Source organism: Podarcis pityusensis (genome assembly GCF_964106645.2).
Source record: "Podarcis pityusensis genome assembly, chromosome: 9".
Taxonomy (NCBI): Eukaryota; Metazoa; Chordata; class Lepidosauria; order Squamata; family Lacertidae; genus Podarcis; species Podarcis pityusensis.
The window spans coordinates 73,090,850-73,113,621 of NC_138034.1; the positions used below are offsets into that span (position 1 = coordinate 73,090,850).

Genomic DNA, 22,772 nt, shown 5'->3' on the forward strand with positions numbered 1-22,772 from the left:
AAAGAGGCAACATAAAGGTTACCAACCTATTCAGGAAAAGAATCCACATCTGCTTTATTTCAGGGTACATTTTTTTTTAAATACTGATACATACAGAAAGTACAGATTAGATCCCAAAAGTATAACCAACCCCCCCTATAAACCCATGTATGATCTTGGGAGCACCTCCCCTCTCCAGCATCAAGGTTTTTGTGTTTTGTCTTATTGCAGAGATGAGAACATCTTAGAATCATAGAACCACAGAGCCGGGAGGGACCTCAAAGGCCATCTAACCCAACCCCCTGAAACGTAAGAATCAGAACTGACCTTATATTATATTTTTTTTCACCCGGCCACTGCCAGAGCAGCGCCCATGCTCTGGGTGTAAACGTAGGGTGTCTTTTCCTAATACCCATCTCAAGTCACAAGCAACAGAAGGCAAGTCTATGTAGACATTGGCAGAATGTTACTATCCTTTCCTGTCTGGGCAAAGACAGCATTTTCGGAAATTAGGGACCTTTTAGCCAAGCTTCCTTGAAAAGCAGAGAGAAAGTGATTGGTAATGTGAGGCTCACCCCTTCAGTAGACATGGTCTTTGGCTTTGGACAATATGTTATTTCTCAGCCTCGGTTTCCTGTCTGTAGAATGGGCGCGAAATCAATTTGCCGTTCAGGGTGAAGAAGAAATACGTGAAGGATCGCAGCGCTCTTTGCAAAATTCAAAGTGCTGCATAGATAAAACAGGAGCAGTAATTTGGAGAACCATCGGCAGGGTTAAGGAGGTGGCGATAAGAAAACAATAAGATAGCAAAAGTGGGGGTGGTCTGAACAGATAAAAAACGAGAAGGGGGTTTGCAGTGAGACGGCACACTCATTCTGGCCAGCATGGGTCAGGGTGATGGATGGTGCTCTCCAGAAACACCTGGAAGAAACCCTGTTGGGCACCTCTGTTTTTAGTAATACCACCGACTAATTTCAGCTGTGCTGAAAAGAGAAAGAAAACCAGATGCTGAGGATGAGGATGAGCAAAGCCACTCCCGAGCTAAGGAGGGGGGGGTTGCGGGCTCACGCCCCCATCCCCATTCTCGCAGGGCTGGCACCAGCCCCGCGGGATTTAGAGATCTCATTATTCATGTCCGGCAGCGCCAGCCAATGGGCGGGCGCTGGGGGCGGGCCCACCAGAGGATGAGCAACACAGAATGGCCTCAGCAGCACCTGACCGACCTCTGCTGGAAGCAGGATGTGAACTGGCATGGAATGGACCTTTGTCCTGGTCCTGCAAGGGCCCTCTTAAAAAGGTAAAGGGACCCCTGACCATTAGGTCCAGTCGTGACCGACTGGGGTTGAGGCGCTCATCTCACTTTATTGGCCGAGGGAGCCGGTGTACAGCTTCCGGGTCATGTGGCCAGCATGACTAAGCCGCTTCTGGCGAACCAGAGCAGCGCACGGAAACGCCGTTTACCTTCCCACCGGTGTGGTACCTATTTATCTACTTGCACTTTTTGTGCTTTCAAACTGCTAGGTGGGCGGGAGCAGGGACCAAGCAACGGGAGCTCACCCCGTCGCGGGGATTTGAACTGCCGACCTTCTGATCGGCAAGTCCTAGGGCCCTCTTATGATCCTACAAAAGCCTTCCCCAACCTGCTGCCCTCCAGGTGTTTTGACCCGCAGCCGCAGCTGGCAACACCTCCCCTCGCTCCCAAATCATTGGCTTTGCTATTTGTTTTAGATTGCAGGTTTCTAGCTCTCATGAGGCATCTTCCAGAAGACAAACAGGATTGGTGGAATTATGGATCGCTTTTCTCCCGTTCCAGTCAATGGAGCTACGTTGGTTTGAACTTGGAGAGTAGCGATTCAACTCGGTTTACACCTGGCGGGCAAAGCTAGATTTGGAAACAGGGTGGCAAAGATGTTCTAAACCCTCAAGTGGCAAGGGAATGTGCAAAAGTTTAAAGATGCCTGAATTCTCCTCTGCCAAACCTCTTTAGGTTCATTCTGGGATTTCTCAGGCTCTGCCGTAGGTTTTTCCATCATGAAAACTGGGGGTAGGGCAGTGGGAGAATAATAAAATCATAGCATTGTAGAGTTGGAGGGGACACAGCTAAGTTTTATCTCTTAGGATAAATAACAGCTAGGCACCCATCGCATTCCAGAAAAATAATCTGCAAATCAACTCGACGACTGCCAACGGAAATATGAGTTTATATCGGTTGCGGCCATCTGCTTTTTAAACCTTCTCCTCTTTCCATATATTTCTCCACCCAGAAGATACTACTTCATGCTGGTGATGATAACCATCAGGTTCTTTTGTACTACTTGCCCCCCTTTCTTAAATACTAAAATTCTAGTGGTTTTCCAAAATTTGATAGCAGACTCAGAAGTCTGAGTTCCTCTTTTGGGATTTCAGTGCTCTCCCCAGATTTTCTTTCCATCACTTTGGCAACCAAGTGCTAAAAAAATGCCAAGCCCTCCACCTCTGGTTTGCAGCCAGGAAAACGTGCAGCATGTCAGGTGAACATTTGACGTGTCTGAACAAACAAAACCAGGAGCTCTGAGTCAGTGGGCTTCATCAGTTACCTTCTGCGTTAATGTGAAAAGCATCCATCACCGCAAAGGACTTTATATTTGCAGTGTCCTCAGAAGGGCAAGCTGAACCAAGTGACCAAATGGTCACCTAAAACATCTAGGCCAGGCATCCCCAACCTGCAGCCCTCCAGATGTTTTGGCCTACAACTCCCATGATCCCTAGCTAACAGGGCCAGTGGTCAGGGATGATGGGAATTGTAGTCCAAAACAACTGGAGGGCCGAAGGTTGGGGGTGCCTGATCTAGGCTGTTTCCGGGGTGTGTGAACTGAGCAAACATCAACTTTTATTATTTACTTATTTTATTTATTTATTGGATTTATATACGGCCCTTCGTCAAAAGATCTCAGGGTGGTTTGCGGGATAAAAACATGAGATGAAAGCCTCCGGTGCAGCGAAGAATCGCTTGCCGACGTTGCAAAGGAGCACTTGCAAACATTGCTCTGCAACGCTGCAGAATATGGCTAGGGGATCTCTTTCCACAGAGGACCACATGTCATTCTGGAGGGCCACATACCAGTGGCAGGTGGGACCAGAGGGGCAAGAATGAGTGAAAATTGCGAATTTTGTGTTTGTGCAGTAGGCTGGCTTCTGGAGCTGAGGTTCGTCATCCCAGCTGCAGAATATCTTTAGGATGCGTGTCTCAGACTGCAAGGGGCAGAAAGATACTTCAGGCAGAACCACTCTATAGAAATACAGTTCTAGTTCAGAGAACCAGGCAGGGCAGACTTTGGTTTTTCAAACTTTAGCGGTGCCCTTTGCGAGGCCAAAATTGGGAGCCCCCTGCCTCTTTGCTTTTTGCCCTGCTCAATTCACTACATTATAGTTGTGACGATCTGCGGCACCCCCTAGGCTTGGTGCCCAGTACAGCATAACCAGTTGCGCTGCCCCTAAATCCATCTCTCTCAAGGAACCAACTAGTGGCCAGTATAGATGAAGATACCTCTAAGTTGCTTCGTAGGTGGATGGGATGGTAATGTACTGGAATGAGCTCCCTCTGTCACTTCCCCCAAGCTTGATCATCCCTGCCTTTTCTAGCTTTGCCAAATTTGTGTGCTCATGTGCACCACCCAACAAGTTTGCTGGGCATGCTGGAATTTTGATGCACGCATGAAGAGGAAAGCATTCCCTTCCGTAAGAACAAACGCCTGCATGTTGAGCCCTGGAGAGCTTTGGAATGTAGGTAGGTCCATTTCTGTGTGTGTTTTCTTAAAAAATAATCCTGTGCACAAGAAGAGGGAGGCCACATTTCAATACAAGGTTCAGGGCCTTTAAGTCCCTTGACCAAAAAGCTCTCCATGGGGGCTGACCTCCATCTTGAATTGGGGTCAAAATATTGTGTAGGAATCTAACTATGGTTGACCCACATGAGCCGTGACCATGAAATGGGAGATGTAACTCATTGCTAGGCAAGTTGGGGTGGTGGAAGGAGTAATTCCCACCCCCACAGACCCAGTTGACACTCTCAGGACCATCGCTTGCTATAAATGTTCCCTTGAACCTGTGGATCAGCCATTGCTGATCAGAACCCGCCACAGATGGAATATCCATTACATCCACTCACAACCCAAAACAGTCCTTCTCTGAGAAGATATAAGTCAAACGTTTGGCTGAGTGGTCAATTCGTGCATCTGGACATCAGTCCTGAAGGTGACACTCTGCCTCTGATTCCAGTGGTTTCTGTTTTCCGGCAGCAAATGTTTGGATGTGCAAGGTGTGTTGTTTGGGGATCTCAAAATACCAGACGGTTAAAATGTTTCAATATTAACATTTTAAAGACTTCTGTCCTGCAATCTCTTTCCTGGACCAAATTACAGTGATGGGTTTTCTGCAGTAAGTACCAAACTGTCCTTTGAAAATCACCGAGGAAAGTAAGGGAGAGTCTCTCAAATATAACTCAGTGGATTGCGTCAGGATTTCAGTGAATCAGCAGCATGAATCGGCCTTCAATACAAGTGTCCAGAAGTGCAATCCAAGCTGAAGAAGCACACACCAGTTGCATGAGAAGATTCCAGGTACATCTACAATTGCTCTCTTGTGGAGTATCAGGTGAGGTGTGGTTTTATCCTTCGAGGTGCTGTGCTGGAACCAAGTCAATGCCTTGCTGGTAAGAATGGGTAGTTCAGAAGTTCAGTCCTGCTGGTCCTGTCTAAATTCTCCTCGTGAAGCTCCAAATAAGCATGGATTTTCAAACCAAAGCCCTCCGCTCAACAGATACAGACCCCATTTCCCACCCAAAAATTGTGGCCAAGGAGAGAGTCAAGATACCCAGACTTGTCTGTCTCATTCTGAGTCTGGAGACCCAGGTCTCAAGGACAAAGCGCTCAGTTCATCCCTCCCCCTCCCCTTCTTAAAAAAAAAATATGGAGATTGGGTGGTGTCACTACCGCAAGATGGGAGTATTGGCATGATGAAGCAGTCCAGTTCTTTGACTCAACACATGGGAAGTTGGGGCGATAGCTTACTTCAACCCATTCTTGGTATCTGAAGAAGTGTGCTTGCACACGAAAGCTCATACCAAGAACTAACTTAGTTGGTCTTAAAGGTGCTACTGGAAGGATTTTTTTATTTTGACCATTCTTGGAAGGTATTCCAAGATGGCAGCAAAATCCTAGTGTGCTGGAGATGTTCTTAAGACTGTTTCAGCCTACCAAAGCAGGCAACTTTTACTGACCTGCTAAATATGGGGGGCAAAAGAAGCTACTGTGAATTATTCCTTGCTGTAACCCATGATGGATCACACGCTTCCTTGCAGGGACTGATTTCTGGGTCCTTCCACAGATGAACACATTGTGGCTCACCAGAAAGGTGTCGACAAACAAGCTGATGAGATGAGTGTCTTTCCTTTCCTCCCGATAACCTTGAAGAGGGAGGGAGCCAGGAGCTGACGAGGCCTTTTGCCCCAGCTCCCCGATTCAAAAACAAACAAACGGAGAGCAGTCCGGTCAGGGCGCTTGAGTGTGGGCGCGCTCCAATTCACATGGACGCTAGGAGGAATGTACTGGTAGAAGTGGAACACCACATCACCAACCAGCCGTTCATGGCCAGTGACAGCGCTGAGCTGGAGCCGTCAGAAGCTAGGTGGGTGGCATCTTGTAGAAGCTTCTCCTCTGCAGATACCTGGAAAGAGAAAACCAGCAAAGGCAGGGCGTTAACACCTGAATGAGTTGTTAGTCTGCGGCTCCATCTGTGCTATAGCAAGGCCTCCCCCAAAGAATCATGGGAACTGTAGTTTGTTAAGGGCAATGGGCTTGTTAGGAGGCCTCTCTCCCCATAACAGAGCTACAGTTCCCACAATTCCCTGGGAAGAGAGACTGACTGCTAAACCGCTCCAGGAACTGTACCCAAGTGAAGGGAACAGGGGACTGTGGTTTGATACTGAATCATGGAACTGTAGAGCTGGAAGGGACTTCAAAGGCCATCTAGTCCAGCCCCTGAAATGCAGGAATAAATGTGCAGTGCATTAATTGTATAGTGTGGATCTGAAGTGGGTGTATTTGGATTAGGTCAGGAGTGGGAGGGAAGCCGTGTTTGTGGTTCTAGCGCCAGGTAGAGTTCAGGGATGGGGGTCACATGAAAAGGCCTTCTCTGTGGTGGCGCCCCATCTCCGGAATGACCTCCCCTCTGAGGGTATCAGCTGGCAACCTTGTTATTAGCCTTTTATCCCAGGGAAAGAGTCTGACCAGGCCTATGGGAGGATGACTTCTTGCTTGTCTGTATGCATGATAGAGGTGTGTAGAAACATTTACATCCACTGGCTCCACCCACTTTTGCCTCTGGCCCCGCCCAGTAGTGCATGGCACCCACTGGTTGTGTAAAATTCCTGGAGGCAACAGCAGGTGGCGACAGAGCCAATGGTGTGCAGTTCATTCCTTTGCTCCTCTGTGTTGTGTTTGGAAGGAAACTGGTGGCCAGCGCCACCTGCTGGCTAGCTGTGAGAAAGCAGGCAGGCAGGCGGGAGACGGATGAAGGCAGACAGGGTCCCCATTTGCCCAGATGAACCAGCCTCCTCTGTCCTCGTCCACTTCTGGGATGTGGCCCCTAAAAGCTTGACAAGAAGGGAATGCGGCCCTCAAAGTCTATCAAAGGTTTCGTGTCTCTCCCTTACGACAAAAGAAAGATTCAGGGAGGTAGATGTGTTGGTCTGACGCAGTCAGTATATATATATTGTCCAGTAGCACCTTAGAGACCAACTAAGTTTGTTCTTGGTACAAGCTTTCGTGTTCCAAAGATTATACCAAGAACAAACTTAGTTGGTCTCTAAGGCGCTGTCGTCTAAACCACAGAGCCTAGGACTTGCCGATCAGAAGTTTGGCGGTTCGAATCCCCGCGACGGGGTGAGCTCCCGTTGCTCGGTCCCTGCTCCTGCCCACCTAGCAGTTCGAAAGCACATCAAAGTGTAAGTAGATAAATAGGTACTGCTCTGGCGGGAAGGTAAATGGCGTTTCCGTGCGCTGCTCTGGTTCGCCAGAAGCGGCTTGGTCATGCTGGCCACATGACCCAGAAAAACTGTCTGCGGACAAACGTCAGCTCCCTCGGCCTATAGAGTGAGATGAGCGTGTGACCCCAGAGTCGTCCGCGACTGGACTTAACAGTCAGGGGTACCTTTACCTTTACCTTTGAGGTGCTACTGGACAATTATTTTTTTTTTAATATATATTTCAACAAAAAGAAAGCATCTGAAGTATTTCTAAAGAACAACAAAGCAATAACACGAGCAGCACAAAAGATGGGTATTTCCTTCCCCCCAGTCTTACAACCAAACATAGGAGCCAACTCGCAGGGTCAAGGTGCCTTCAGCCCCCCCAAGAAAATACTTGAAGGGGACACCCCCCCAAGTAAATAGGCACTGCCATTCAAATGGTGTGTGCATGGCATGTCTTGTGATCCATTATGCGGGGCATGGCTTACCCGGGCCCCCTGATATTTGATTCAAGTTGGCACCCCTGCAACCAAAAGACCCCTTTACCTGGAGATGGCAGAGATAAGCCAAAGTGAGCGTGTGCCTGACGGTTCACCTGCAGCCTCTTTGTGGCTGCTGTCAGAGCCCCAAAATAGGTACCAGGATCTGTCTGAGGCAAGGTGATCAAACAGCCGCTTGCTATATTAAGCCGCAGCTCGCAGCCAAGGCCATGATGAATAGGTGAGTCTCGACTCTCGATAGCTCATGTTCAGATCTGAACACTTTGCAGCTAGCGAGGTCCTAGATCTGAGTTACACAAACACTTTGTGCTAAGCATATCACACCCCCCCCCCCCTTACGCCGGTGGGTACCAGGCTTACATCTTAGTTCTGGTTATCCAAAGAATTGTCAGAAACAAGGGAAAACTGAAGCAGCTATGGATTTAGCTGCATTTCTGCTCCCTCACCTGCGCTTCTCTCCTCGAGGGAAATGCCATAGGTCAGGGGTAGAACATCTGCTCTGAATGCAGAAGGTCTCCGGTTCAGCCCCGACAGCATCTTCAGGGAGGCCTGGGAGAGGCACTCCTCCGAACTGGCTGCTGCCAGTCAGTGTAGACAAGGCATGAGGGATCTCCAGCCAACTTAGACCTGGCACAGGTTCGAATCTGGCCCAGGGGGCCATTTGCCCCCAAGCATGTCCTGCTGCCCCACATTTGATCTGAGTCATCAGGTAAATGGGCACATGAACATGCGGCTGCAAAGGAACATCCAGTAGTTTAAAATAGCCCTTTGGCTAGCAGAGCTCCTTTGGGGTGGCCTTTTTGCAGGTGTGGTTTGGTGTCAGGAGCAGGAGCTGGAGTCAGCAATTAAAAAACCAGTGTCCATTAAGGTAACTATAATAATAATAATATAATAATAATTTATTATTTGTACCCAGCCACTCTGGGCGGCTTCCACAAAAACCAAAAATACACTAAAACATCACACATTAAAAGCCTCCCTGAACAGGGCTGCCTTCAGATGTCTTCTGAATGTCAGGTAGTTGTTTATCACTTTGACATCTGCTGGGAGGGCTTTCCACAGGGCGGGCGCCACTACCGAGAAGGCCCTCTGCCTGGTTCCCTTTAGCTTTGCTTCTCGCAGTGAGGGAACCGCCAGAAGGCCCTCAGCGCTGGACCTCAGTGTTAGCCGCCCTGAGCCCAGTCTTGGCTGGGGAGGGCAGAGTATAAATAAAACTTATTATTAATTATTATTATTATATTATTATTATTATTACTTTGTCTCTCTGGGTGGCGTGCAGAACCATTGCCTTCCACATTTGGCAGAGACAAATACTGGACGTGTGGGACGCACACAGTCCTGTTCCTGGAAATCTGTTGACTTTACTGCTTTGTGGCACGAATTTGGGGAGGCATACAGAAATGAGTTTCAGTCAATGGGGAAAATCTCTCTCTCTCCCCGGTTTCAGGAGAGACAGCTCCTCGGTCAGAGATGTAGCTTCACAAGCCTTTCTCCGTAAGCTGGGAGTAGGGATGTTAGATGCCGTTTCTTTGAAACCTCCTGCTCCTCTGTCTAATCGGCTTAGCTCTTCTCTTATCCCACAGCTGCTGGGCGCCAGGAGGAGTTAAAGATGGCAAAAGGAAGTTCAGCTCCGAGCATGGAAGAAACGGCGGCAGCAGCCAAAGAAAGAATTCCCAGCAAGGCAATCTTATTGGATCTGGTGCTGCTGCTGTTGCTGGTGCACACATGACTTTCAAATCAAAGGGGGAAAACAAACAACTTCTTAGAAGCAGGTGGATCTATCAATTTCAGTTCCTCCCCGTTTCCAGTCGTAGGTTCAGCTCTCCCCATTTCCACACCAGCTTGTGATTGTTTAAGAAAAAATAGAAGGTCCCCGTCAAAACTGATCAGCATTTTATTGCAAATTTCTCCTAATGCTCTCATTTCTATATGCATTTTTTCCTTGGACGCACAATTTTGCAAAGGGCTTTCCCCCCAAGTACAATGCAAGCAATTTTCACTAATGCATACATTAAATGCACTTTCCCCCAATATATGCAGGTTTGACCCATGTTACTTGGCTGGAGACACAGAGACTTGGCAGGGACGTGGGTGGCGCTGTGGGTAAAACCTCAGCGCCTAGGACTTGCCGATCACATGGTCGGCGGTTCGAATCCCCGCGGCGGGGTGCGCTCCCATCGTTTGGTCCCAGCGCCTGCCAACCTAGCAGTTCGAAAGCACCCCCGGGTGCAAGTAGATAAATAGGGACCGCTTACCAGTGGGAAGGTAAACGGCATTCCGTGTGCTGCGCTGGCTTGCCAGATGCAGCTTGTCACGCTGGCCACGTGACCCGGAAGCATCTGCGGACAGCGCTGGCTCTCGGCCTATAGAGTGAGATGAGCGCACAACCCTAGAGTCTGGCAAGACTGGCCCGTACGGGCAGGGGTACCTTTACCTTTACCTTTACTTGGCTGGAGAAGCAGCCCGGCAAAATTCAGGGATATGCAGATTTCAAAGGAATTGTGCTTCGGCTCTTAGTGCAAATGAGTGAGGTTCGCCTTTAAATGAGAACTGGTTCGAATTCCTCCCTCACTCCTGGTTACAACTTCGTGGAATAAAAATGAATCAAAGCTGGAAGCAGTCTCTTGGCAACAGACTCTGAGCTCCCTCGTCCTGTGTTTGCTTCTTGAGTGCAAAGTAGGGGCAGCATTTCTGCTATAGAAGCAGCAGGTGTGTGTTGGTGTGCTTAACCCTCTCCCTTCCCTATGCCCTTCCGCTGAATCCTCTCCCTCCACTGGGTTTCACAGCACTTGACTGGGAACCTGACTTCAGAAGAAGGGGGAAATGGTTGAGGTAAGGAGAGTCACTGAGGACAACTGGGGGATGAGGTAGGGTTGAACACCCACCCCACCCACCCCACTTCTGCTCCACAAATGCTCCTCCCCTCCTCAAATACGCATCTCAGAATATCAAGCGTGACCCTTTTATGGTCCATGTACACAATGAAATATCACTGGTGAAAATAATTTAAGAAAATTGTCCAGTAGCACCTTAGAGACCAACTAAGTTTGTTCTGGGTATGAGCTTTTGTGTGAATGCACACTTCTTTGGATACACTGAAACAGAAGTCACCAGACCCTTATATATTGTGGGAGGGTGGGGTGGGGTTTTTCTCAGAAGGGTAGTAGGAGATGGGTGATTGACTCAGTGGGTATGGTAAATGACTGCAAGTAGTGCTACAGGAAAAAGCAAGAGAAGTTGCTGAATTACAACTTATTACTAGACAGCATCTTAAAAAGCAGAGACATCACCTTTGCCGACAAAGGTCCGTATAGTTAAAGCTATGGTTTTCCCAGTAGTGATGTATGGAAGCGAGAGCTGGACCATAAAGAAGGCTGATTGCTGAAGAATGGATGCTTTTGAATTACGGTGCTGGAGGAGACTCTTGAGAGTCCCATGGACTGCAAGAAGATCAAACCTCTCCATTCTGAAGGAAATCAGCCCTGAGTGCTCACTGGAAGGACAGATCCTGAAGCTGAGGCTCCAAGACTTTGGCCACCTCATGAGAAGAGAAGACTCCCTGGAAAAGACCCTGATGTTCAGAAAGATTGAGGGTGAGGAGAAGGGGACGACAGAGGACGAGATGGTGGGACAGTGTTCTCGAAGCTACGAACATGAGTTTGACCAAACTGTGGGAGGCAGTGGAAGACAGGAGTGCCTGGCGTGCTCTGGTTCATGGGGTCACGAAGAGGCGGACATGACTAAATGACTAAACAACAACACTAGACTGAAAACTATGGACAGACCTGGTCTGAATAGAGATATTGGATTCTTGTCTCATTGCATATGCTCAAGCTATTTTTGGTCATCTGCATACTATCCCTTGCTTTTTCCTGTAGGACTAATTGCAGTCATTAACAGTTGTCAACAGGTTTACCATACCCCTTGAGTCTATCACCCATCTCCTACTACCCTCCTGAGCAAAACCCCACCCCACCCTCTCCCTATATATAAGGGTCTGGTGACTTCTGTTTCAGTGTATCTGAAGAAGTGTGCATGCACACGAAAGCTTATCCCCAGAACAAACTTAGTTGGTCTCTAAGGTGCTACTGGACAATTTTCTCATTTTTATTTATTTATTTCGACTGCGTCAGACCAACACGGTGACCTACCAGAATCTAGAATCACTGGTGAAAGTTAGAGAACCTCATGCCCCTTGCTTGTCCTGGATTAGCTTAGTTGGTAGAACATGAGACTCTTAATCTCGGGGTTCAAGCCCCACGTTGAGCAAAAGACTCATTGCAGGGAGTTGAGCTAGGTGACTCTCGTGGTCTCTTCCAACTCCACAATTCTGTGATTCTATACATATTGCAATGTTTGTGTGCTTGCTTCTAGAACAGGGAGCTCTCCCCAAATCTGCTCTGGAAGATTGGGGGAATCTCCAGAACAGATTTAGAGGAGTGCCCTCACCCATTCATGGTGAGAGAGAGGGCAAGTTCCTTTGAGGAGCTGGCAGTCATTGTGCTAGGCGTGTTCTCCTGCATCAGATACCACCTAGGTCTCTTTCTGAATGAAACAACTGGTTGTCAGAACTTCTGGAAAGCAACCAACCAATTAAACCCCTGTGTTGCAACCAATTATCAGTAATATCCAAGGCAACACGATGACCAAGCACAACAATGCAATATCAATATAAACTCTTTATATAATCCATACAGAACATTGAACAATATGAAATATATGAAATATGCACTCTCCGCAGAAACAAACAAACAGAAATCTTATAAATCTCTCAAAGTCACAAAATGTGCACTCTTGATGGATTCTCTTGAAAACATAGAACCAAATAAACATAAGTCTTATAAGCCTCTGAAAGTCTTTGAGGACTATGCAAGTCTCTGAAAGAAGCAACGGGTCAGATTCTTATCTGGTGAAAACAAGCCGTAAAGCTTTGTTTTATGACGTCCAACGCTGCCGAAGTGGTCCGCAAACAGACGTAGTGAACAGTGATTCCGGATATACCCACTGTTTCGTGGAATTCTTCTTCAGCACAGCAGAAGGATACAGAAATGCTTCATAAACCCATCTATATGGTGAATGGAATGGTATAACAACAATATCTATGGAGCAGTGGTCATAACGTTACATAACATGTGCTGAAGAAGAATTACGGCTTGTTTTCACCAAGCAAGAATCCGACCTATTGCTTCTTTCAGAGACTTGCATAGTCTACAAAGACTTTCAGAGACCTATAGGAACGTCTGGAAAGGCAGTGCAAAAGCTGCAAGCAGCCTGCGGGTGGGAGCGATGCTGGTTGATGGCCTGAGGAGGGTGTCCCTTGGTCTGTGTCTGCTCAAATTTCCTCTATGTAAGGTAGGATGGTGTTGAAAACATCATTCACGGCTGCCATGCTTGTTCCCTGGGCTGCATCCTCGGCCTACCTTGGTGGGCTGTAGCTGTTCGAAGATGTTCTCTCTGAGGGTGGCTGCTGCCTTGTTGGCGTTCCTCTCCTGCTTGCGCATCTGCGTCGTGGGAGGGGTGGAGGAGCCCAGGGCAGCGCTCAGGTACGTCCCGTTGCCAAAGGCCTGGATGGCATTCTCTGAAAGAGGAAAGCAGGATCGTGCCCCTCGTTTCTACACAGGAAGCTGCCTTATACTTTGAATGTAATGATAGTTATCTCCTGCTTGGACTACAGTGGTACCTCGGGTTACAGACACTTCAGGTTACAGATGCTTCAGGTTACAGACTCAGCTAACCCAGAAATATTACCTCGGGTTAAGAACTTTGCTTCAGGATGAGAACAGAAATCGCATGGCGGCAGCGCGGCAGCAGCAGGAGGCCCCATTAGCTAAAGTGGTCTTCAGGTTAAGAACAGTTTCAGGTTAAGAACAGACCTCCGGAACAAATTAAGTTCTTAACCCGAGGTACCACTGTACTGCCATGCGCTCTACGTGGGGCTACATTTGAAGGTGACACGGAAACCACAACTAATTCAGAATGCGGCAGCTAGACTGGTGACTGGGAGTGGCCACCGAGACCATATAACACCGGTCCTGAAAGACCTACATTGGCTCCCAGTACATTTCCGAGCACAATTCAAAGCGTTGGTGCTGACCTTCAAAGTACTTTAAAGCCCAGTATACCTGAAGGAGCATCTCCATCCCCATCATTCAGCCTAGACACTGAGGTCCTCCTCCAAGGGCCTTCTGGTGGTTCCCTCACTGCGAGAAGTGAGGTTACAGGGAACAAGGCACAGGGCCTTCTTGGTGGTGGTGCCCGCCCTGTGGAATGCCCTCCCACCTGATGTCAAGGAAATAAACAACTATCTGACTTTTAGAAGACATCTGAAGGCAGCCCTGTTTAGGGATATTTTTAATCTTTGATGTTTTATCATGTTTTTAATATTCTGTTGGGAGCCAGCCAGATGGGTGGGGTATAAATAATAAATTATTATTACAGGAGTTTATAAAATTATGCATGGCACAGGGTAAGTGGAGAGAGAATGAGGTTTTTCCTCCCTCTCTCCGAACTCTAAAACCTGTGGGCCACCAACGAAGTACAGTGAAGAGCTTAAAATCTCCTTTGGAAACAGGTCTGATTGGGGCTACCCCACAAGTAAAGACCTTTTTAAGTTCACCGCCTTGCTTGCTGAGCAAGCCTACTCTGTGTTTGGGCTCTGGAAACATGTCTCATATCCTCACCCACTAGATGTGGCCTCCCTGTAATATGCGTTCTTCTCTAAAGTCCTAAAACTCTCCAAGTGCATTCCTGTGTAATGTGAATAATTTAACTGCCTTGTGGAGACGGAGGGAGATGATTTATGTATCCCGGTCCCTTTTTCATTTAAAGATCTCCACTCCCTCTGCCCCCTTGCTGCGTGTCAGGGGCCAGAGATATTAATCTGATATGTGCGGTTTCTAGGCTCCAGTTTCAGAAATGCTTCTGAAGCAAACCCTCTCCTCATTTACAGGCGATGTCGTGGGATATGCTCCTAAGACAGGACTTCTTGTGGCCAGGAACTCGTTCTCCCATCCCCATTTTCACCTGATTTCACACTGCAATTTACTCTGCAACAGCCTGTCTTCCTGTGATTTAAAAGCCAGAAAGGGTGTTTGTGTTCTTTTGGTGAAAGGTATGCTAGAAAACAGCCTAATTGTCCCAGGATCACTTATCGATGTTTTGAAATATACCACAGCAGTGTGAAACGGCAGGCTGTGCCTGGCATGGTCCCTGAGTGTTCATGCACATAAATTTGCATGCATTTGCACCAGAGACATGATGCAGCTGCTCCCTAGTCCGGGAGTTTAACTTGTTGAGACTTTGGAGAGTTTTGAGCAGCAGGCAAGGCAAGGACATCGGGCAGCTCAGGCTATAGATTCCACAAGAGCAGCACTTAAATGTTGTTTCAGCACCAGCCAGCCTCTGACTGAGCCTTAAATAGGAGCTGCTGGTCAACCTTGGTTGGTAGCCCCAACTTCAGCAGGAGGAGCCACTCAATTTAAAGGGGCCCAGCCTACTTTAGCAGTCATTGACTCGGGCAGAGCAGGGCAGACTGTGGCTCCTCTATAGCAGGCATAGGCAAACTAGGCCCTCAAGATGTTTTGGGACTACAACTCCCATCATCCCTAGCTAACAGGACCAGTGGTCAGGGATGATGGGGGTTGTAGTCCCAAAACATCTGGAGGGCTGAGTTTGCCTATGCCTGCTCTACGGTTTGTAAGCCTGAGTCTCCTACGTCTAAGGAGGGCAATATGGCCTGTGAGCAAGGGAGGTCCTGGCAAAAACAAAGACTTCTTGTGAAACTACTTCTGGTGTAGGTATGCACAACTGGGGATGGCCCTGTCAGGTTTTGGGGAATTGACAGTGAACAAAAGATCAAATGAAAGGAACGTCTTACCACTTAGAATCTTTAATAATCACAGTGCGAGAACAAAGAACACGTCTACTAGAAATGGTGGTGCTCCCAATTAAGGGTTACTCCCTCCATCCCAATTAATCTATGTCTTGTAATCTGAGTTTGTAGTCTCTGTGCTTTCTATTCTGACACTTTCTGAGCTCTCCATATCCTTGGAGAAGGGGGGTGGGGTGAATCTGTTACCCCCTTCTCTCCTAGTGTTTCTTCTTCTTCTAGCTGTTCCCCTCCTAGTATTTCCCAGCTTCTGCCTTCTGAACTATGTCCCTCTGCAAACCACTGTTCCAAATCTATACAGTGGTACCTCGGATTATATACGCTTCAGGTTACAGATGCTTCAGGTTACAGATTCCGCTAACCCAGAAATAGTACCTCGGGTTAAGAACTTTGCTTAAGGATGAGAACAGAAATTGTGCAGCGGCGGCATGGCAGCAGCAGGAGGCCCCATTAGCTAAAGTGGTGCTTCAGGTTAAGAACAGTTTCAGGTTAAGAATGGACCTCTGGAACGAATTAAGTACTTAAACCGAGGTACCACTGTATTGCCCTCCTGCTCCTGGGAAGATTCAGGGTCCGGATCAGGAGCAGGGGGAGAGGAAGGCCCCCACCATTTCTCCTCAGTGCAGCACTCCTCAGCACGGTCCATGACAGGCCCTGAGGGCAATTCCTTCTTCTGCTATGTGTCCTCAGCTTCATCTCCTGAGATCTATGGGCATGCATATGGGTAAAGGTAAAGGGACCCCTGACCATTAGCTTCAGTCGTGGCTGACTCTGGGGTTGCGGCACTCATCTCGCTTTATTGGCCGAGGGAGCCGGCGTACAGCTTCCGGGTTGTGTGGCCGGCATGACTAAGCCGCCTCTGGCGAACCAGAGCAGTGCACAGAAACGCCGTTTACCTTCCCACCGGAGCGGTACCTATTTATCTACTTGCACTTTGACGTGCTTTCGAACTGCTAGGTTGGCAGGAGCTGGGACCGAGCAATGGGAGCTCACCCCGTCACAGGGATTTGAACCGCTGACCTTCTGATCGGCAAGTCCTAGGCTCTGTGGTTTAACCCACAGCGCCACCCGTGTCCCATATGCATATGGGTATACAACTTTAATAAATAACAACAACAAATAAGAATGACTAAAATATACACACGCATAGTTAAAAGCTGCAATGAAGAAACGCAAATATGCCATCCCATTGAAACATTAAAATGTAAGCATCTGTGGCTGACATATACAATGCAGTGGTACCTCGGGTTAAGTACTTAATTCGTTCTGGAGGTTCCTACTTAACCTGAAACTGTTCTTAACCTGAAGAACCACTTTAGCTAATGGGGCCTCCTGCTGCTGCCGCGCCACCAGAGCACGATTTCTGTTCTCATCCTGAAGCAAACTTCTTAACCTGAAGCACTATTTCTGGGTTAGCGGAGTCTGTAACCTGAAGCGTATGTAACCTGAGGTACCACTGTAAAGGAATCCCATTGTAACAATGCGGTTGTTTAACTCAGGTGTGCAGGAGATGCTAAAGGAAGGCAAGGATTTTCCTGACCTATTGCTGCCCTCTTCCCACCATCTAAAGAGGCTCAGTTTAGCCAGGCACTGAATGTCTGGCCACTGTGCTGGCGAAGTTAGCAACCTCGAGGCCACGAGGCCTGCCCTTGTCAGAGAGTTCTCATAAAGAGGGGACGCTCCGTCCTTAGCAGCTGCCGAGATCCAATCTGTTGCAAGGTCCGCTCTTGTCAGATCTCCTTGAGTCTCGACAGCCTCGCGTCCTTCTCAGGACGCTGATGAGTCTTGACGTGCTCAACCTGCCAGAGATTTTTCTTCCCTGCTTCTGACATTTGAAAGGCCTGGCTGCCTGCTTCACCTCCTCCTCCTCATGCACTCTCAAGGACCGAGACATCCGTTTTGCAGCAGAAGGATTCTCCTTACTCAGAGGTGATCCTGGATTTGGGCTTGAGAGAGAAGGAAGGGGGCACCCCATCCCCCAACTCTGGTGCTTGGGAGAACCGTCGGGTTCCCATATTTCAAAAGCGATTTATTTATTTTAGGAAACAACCAAAATTGATTAGCTTTTCTTGCCCAGAGCTGAAAGGATGACAAGATACCCACCAGGGCAGACTGGCAGAAATTAAATTATTGGACTATGCAGAGCTGGCAAGATTAACTGGGAAAGTCAAAAATCAGGAGGATCAAAACAAAGAATGGGACAAATATATATGGGACTTAAAAGACCACTGTAAACACTTGAACTCTTGGGCATGGTTTAAATAACTCTTGCAATGATACATAGATTTTGGATACAATGCAGGGTGGTGAATTAGACCAGGGGTCAGCAAACTTTTTCAGCAGGTCCACTGTCCCTCAGACCTTGTGGGGGGCTGGACTATATTTTGAAAAATATATACTGTATGAATGAATTCCTATTCCCCACAAATAACCCAGAGACACATTTTAAATAAAAGGACACATTCTACTCATGTAAAAACACGCTGATTCCTGGACTGTCCGTGGGCCGGATTGAGAAGGCGATTGGGCCGGATCCGGCCCCCAGGCCTTAGTTTGCCTACCCATGAATTAGACAGATGTGCAGTTAAAAAAGCTACTTAAAGAACCCACAGAGGGGAGGAGGGAAGTCTGGAGTTTTGGAATAATTTTGTGCAATGTTTATTATTTGTTATAATCTTACCTGCGTGAATGAATTTGTAAAAATCAAATGGAAACAATTTTAAAAAACCAAAAACAAAATTGTTCGGGTTTTTTTGGGGGAAACTCCCCGAAATGTCAGGTTTCCCCTGACATTTTGATGCTTCGGCAAAATGCCCCCTACCCTGATGCCATTTTTACACCCGAAAAACCAAGACATGTCAGGAATTCTCCTGCCGTATGGCAAGCCTATACTTACGGAGGCAGAGATTCTTTGTGAAGAGGTGTAGGAAGTTTTCGCATTCCTCCTGCCTGTTCCCGCTAGCGTTGCATGTACACCAGGGTGCAATGTTTGAAGTCGAGTTGTCAATGTAGTTTGGGGTGATGGGACTACCTGCCAGGAGGTAGAATGGGGAGTGGGAAATAGGGAGAGAGAGAGAGAGAATATTTGTTGATGAGTGGAGGACAAAACCCAATCCTATGTCAAACTCTGGCAACAGGTCAGGAATAGCTGCTCCAGATAAAAATGCCCATATTCATATCATGCATTGAAAGCACCATGATTCCACTTGGAACAGTCCAAAGAATTCTGGGAGCTGTAGTAAGGGCACTGAGAGCTGTCATTCCCCTTCCAGAGCTACAATTTCTAGAGTGGTTTCATAATCCATCCCTCTTCCCAGGGAGCTCTGGGAATTGTAGTTCTGGGAAGGGAACAGGGGGGTCTCCTATCAACCCTCAGCACCCTCAACAGACTACAGCTCCCACAATTCTTTGAGGGAAACCATGAATGTTTAAAATGCCATCATGCTGCCGTCAGTGTCTATGTGGCCAAAGGGACTTGGCAATTTTCTTAGAAGCACCAGATGCGTGGAAAATCCAAGAGCTTTTGTTGAAATGAGGTTCAGTTCAGTGGGTAAGACAGGATTTTCACAAGGCACAATCACAGAACAAAGAGGAAACTCTTGGACTTGGGGTAATTATTTGGTAAATAATACGATCAAAATATGGGTCAAGCAAAAGTGTGGATGAACCCCTTGAAAGGTTGAGGTGGGTATATTTTTGCAGTTGACTGTGGGTTTTAAGTAAGATGATGCTGTCTTTTATTTTAAGCACTAAGCTACACATGATCTGATGCTTTGCAATGTTTCAAAGGACCCTGAGTTTCCATTCACATTCTGTGCCAGTTAGGGCTATAAACTTCAGCATGGAGGAATCGCCAATGGAGCAATGTTTGAATTAACATGGCAGCGATTTTTCTGGGCGGCTGAAAACAAGCAAAATTTAAGCAAATCCCCGCTATGTACCTATGATCCCAGTATAGGCCAGCAGACAGGCAGCGTAATTTTCCCTCTGGCACCCTGTCGCAGACTGCGCAGAGGATTGGCAGTTGAACTGGAACTCGGCGTAACGGGATCTGGGAGAGAGGCAAAAGGGGAGAAGTTATTTGCAATCTGACATGCTCATATCAAAAGCAGACCCTCGACAAGGCAGCCTTTCCCAGCCTGATGCCCTCCTGATGTTTTTCACTGCCATGCCTTTCAGCAAGGGCTATAAGATTCTTGCCTTGCAGGGGGTTGGACAAGAAAATTCTTGGGCTCCCTTCCAACAGTTCTATGATCCTTGGGATCCCTTCCAACAGTTCTATGATTCCCCACTTGTGATCCCCAGCTGCTGGCGTTCAGAATCATGTCACCTCGGATACGTCCTGGTTCCTGCTCCTGCTTCTCATTCTTCACTATGGACACAATTTTTTTTTTAATGCATGCGTTCAGAAGGTAACTGATCTATCTCTCTATCTCTCTATCTCTCTATCTCTCTATTTCTTGTGAGCTCCAGTGGCACTGCTAAGCACCAATGCCAAGGGAGAAAGATGCTGTGCAGCTTTTGCCCCAAACTCAAGCAGAGTTTCCACACGCACAAACACAAGGGTGTCGTACTTTTCTGACACCACGTTGCAGCTCCAGCAAAGACAAGGGGTCCCATTGGTCTATTTCCACGTACAGATAACTCAAGTCTGCTCAGGACCAAGGGCATCCCAATCAAAGGCTTCTCTTGCTCTCTTTGTGCAAAACAAAGGACAAAAGAACATTTTTATTTTTTACTTTCTATACTGATGCCTGGGACTAACAGTGAGCTGGACCTGATCGCCAGCACCATGGTTCTTAAGCACATCAAACTGGACGCTTGCTCTGCACCAAGGGGATGGGTGCATGAAAAAGAAACCCCAGGCTGTGGCCTCTTTTCCATCACCTCTATAAGGGGGAAAGAGACGGGCTTTCTTTTTTAACCTCAGGCTCCAGAGTTCCACTTTCCTATATAAATATAAATTTATTAAATTTTCTAAATTGCATTTCAAAATATTCATTTAAACAACCTTAAATCAACAACTTCCCCTCTTCTCTTTCCGTGGTTCATTTTGCATACCATGAAACCACCTGAAAATGATTTACAGATGGTATTTAACTCTGAGTAGACTTACTCAAATGTATATGTCCGAATCAGATAAGTGCTGGAGATGTGAAGAGGTTGAGGCAGTGGCGTAGCGTGGGTTGTCAGCACCCGGGGCAAGGCAAGTAATTTGCGCCCCCTAACCTGTGAGCCAGGTAGGGGCAGAGAGCTGCGAGTGCGAGCGCGCCCCCCCCCAGATGTTGCGCCCGGTGCGGCCGGCCCCCCCTGCACCCCCACGCTACGCCACTGGGTTGAGGGTACGTTTTATCATATGTGATGGAAGTGCAAAAGGTTAAAAGAATATTGGGAAATGATATAAAATGAATTGAAAAAAAAATGTTTAAAAGTACCTTTGCAAAAAAACCAGAACGCTTTTTGTTTGGGATAATTCAGAGGGAAATTCCCAGGCGTCAAAAAAGACTATTTATGTATGCTACTACTGTGGCCTGTGTAGAATGGCAACTTAAACTGATGCAGATTTAACATATAGAATTACAGAACAAGAAGAATGCACGTTTAAAGAAAACTGGAAAATGTTTACTGAATATATGGGTGAAAGTTGTGTTCATTCAAAAATGCCAGAAGCATTGAGATAAATTCAACAGTGTGAATAAGATTTGATGGATGTAAGAATGGATTACTGGATGGTTTAGTTCATGTAAAATATGCAGGGGTGTATGGTATGCAAAACGAACCACAGAAACAGAGTTCCACTTTGCAGTGGCAACGGGGCGCGAAACTCAACGTACCTGCAGACGTAGTTCACCCGGCAGGAGTCGAGGGGCGCCAAGCAGTTGGGTCTCTCCTTGGCCTCGTAGGAGCAGGTGGGCACGATGGTCTGCCTGCGCCTCTCCGCGCAGGCCGTGTCGTCGCAGGGGCAGAAGAGCAGCTCGTGCGTGTACTCGGGGGGCACGCGGTCAAAAAACTTCCGCAAGGCCTTGTGGCACTTGGAGCGGTTGCAGGTGTCCGCCCGGGCCGTGCGGCGGATGCAGGAGGAGACGTACTCGGTCCGAAGGCGCTGGCAAACCTCGTCCACATTGCAGGCCTTGGCAGCATCCAAGCAGCGATTCACTTGGGTGACCTCGTTCTCGGAGCCTGCGGGGCAGAGAGACGCCAGTCTGAAATGCCCATCCTTGCATTGCTCATCTTGCTTTACTGGCCGAGGGAGCCAGCGTACAGCTTCCAGGTCATGTGGCCAGCATGATTAAGCCACTTCTGGCGAACTGGAGCAGCGCACGGAAACATTGTTTACCTTCCCGCCAGAGTGGTACCTATTTATCTACTTGCACTTTGTCGTGCTTTCAAACTGCTAGGTTGGCAGGAGCAGGGACCGAGCAACGGGAGCTCACCCCGTCGCAGGGCTTTGAACCGCCGACCTTCTGATTGGCAAGTCCTAGACTCTGTGGTTTAACCCACAGCGCCACCCGTGTCCACTTGAGGGTGGTATGGTAGTGGAAACAATGCCAGGCTTCTTTCACAGCTGTCTGCAAAGGAACTGGGTGCTCGGAATGGGGAATCTATGCTAGTTGCAAAGGATAAAGGCAGAGGCAGAAAATAGGTTGGCTTTTACTCAGAGTAGGCGCACTGAAATTAATGGACCAAAGTCAGCAATGGCTATTAATTTCAGTGTGTCTACATACATTTCAAGTACTTCCTTCCCCCGATCCTGAGAATTGTAGTTTATCATGGGTTCTAGGAACTGTAGCTCTGTAGGGGAAAACTACAGTTCCCATGATTCTTTATTGTGTGTGTTTGTGGGCACAGGGAATGTGCTTTAAACATATGGTGCATTTGCAGCCTTAGATTTGTGGGCAAGAAGAGGAACTTGTGGGATGTGATACATAAGTAGCAGTCAAGTACAACATTCCTTGTTTTCCTAGAGTGGACATGCGGGGGAATGTTTGGTCCAGCCAGTCGCAAGCTTCCTGTTTCCTCCTGGCTGGGACATACTTCCTTTGCATGTGACTAGAGGTGGCCGTGACCTTACCTGTCCAGGTAACACAAAAGGGCAAGGAGCACAGCACTCTCTCTTTTTTACTCCATTCGTCAATGGAGCAGCTTTTTTTAGCAAGAAATGCTCTGTTGGCTTTCAGCTTCCAGCCAACAGAGGACCCTGGGATTATCCCCATATGGGATAGGTCCACATGGATATACTTTGTAACTAAGTCTGCCTTCAGGGATCCAACTGTGAACTGAACGTGTGAGTAAACGTCTTTTATATACTTTACACAAGATTGTCGTGTGTTTATTCTTTTAAGAGGGAAAAAGGGAACTTACCAGGAATATACAATTCAATACTATATAATTGTATATA

The 22,772-nt window shown here is 47.6% G+C and overlaps 1 protein-coding gene across 2 annotated transcripts in view; it reads right to left on the minus strand.

Annotated features, from left to right (window-relative positions):
- Positions 1 to 5,142: 5,142 nt before the first annotated feature.
- Positions 5,143 to 22,772, minus strand: part of GFRA4 (GDNF family receptor alpha 4) — a 136,061-nt gene continuing 118,431 nt past the window's right edge. For both annotated transcript variants that reach the window (XM_081020977.1, XM_081020976.1), the window contains exons 4-8: positions 21,208 to 21,553; positions 19,315 to 19,424; positions 18,270 to 18,404; positions 12,906 to 13,063; positions 5,143 to 5,682 (exon numbers count right to left, since the gene is read on the minus strand). In XM_081020977.1, coding sequence (XP_080877103.1) covers positions 5,539 to 5,682; positions 12,906 to 13,063; positions 18,270 to 18,404; positions 19,315 to 19,424; positions 21,208 to 21,553 — 893 coding nt within the window. In that variant the 3' untranslated portion in view covers positions 5,143 to 5,538. The remainder of the gene's footprint in view (positions 5,683 to 12,905; positions 13,064 to 18,269; positions 18,405 to 19,314; positions 19,425 to 21,207; positions 21,554 to 22,772) is intronic.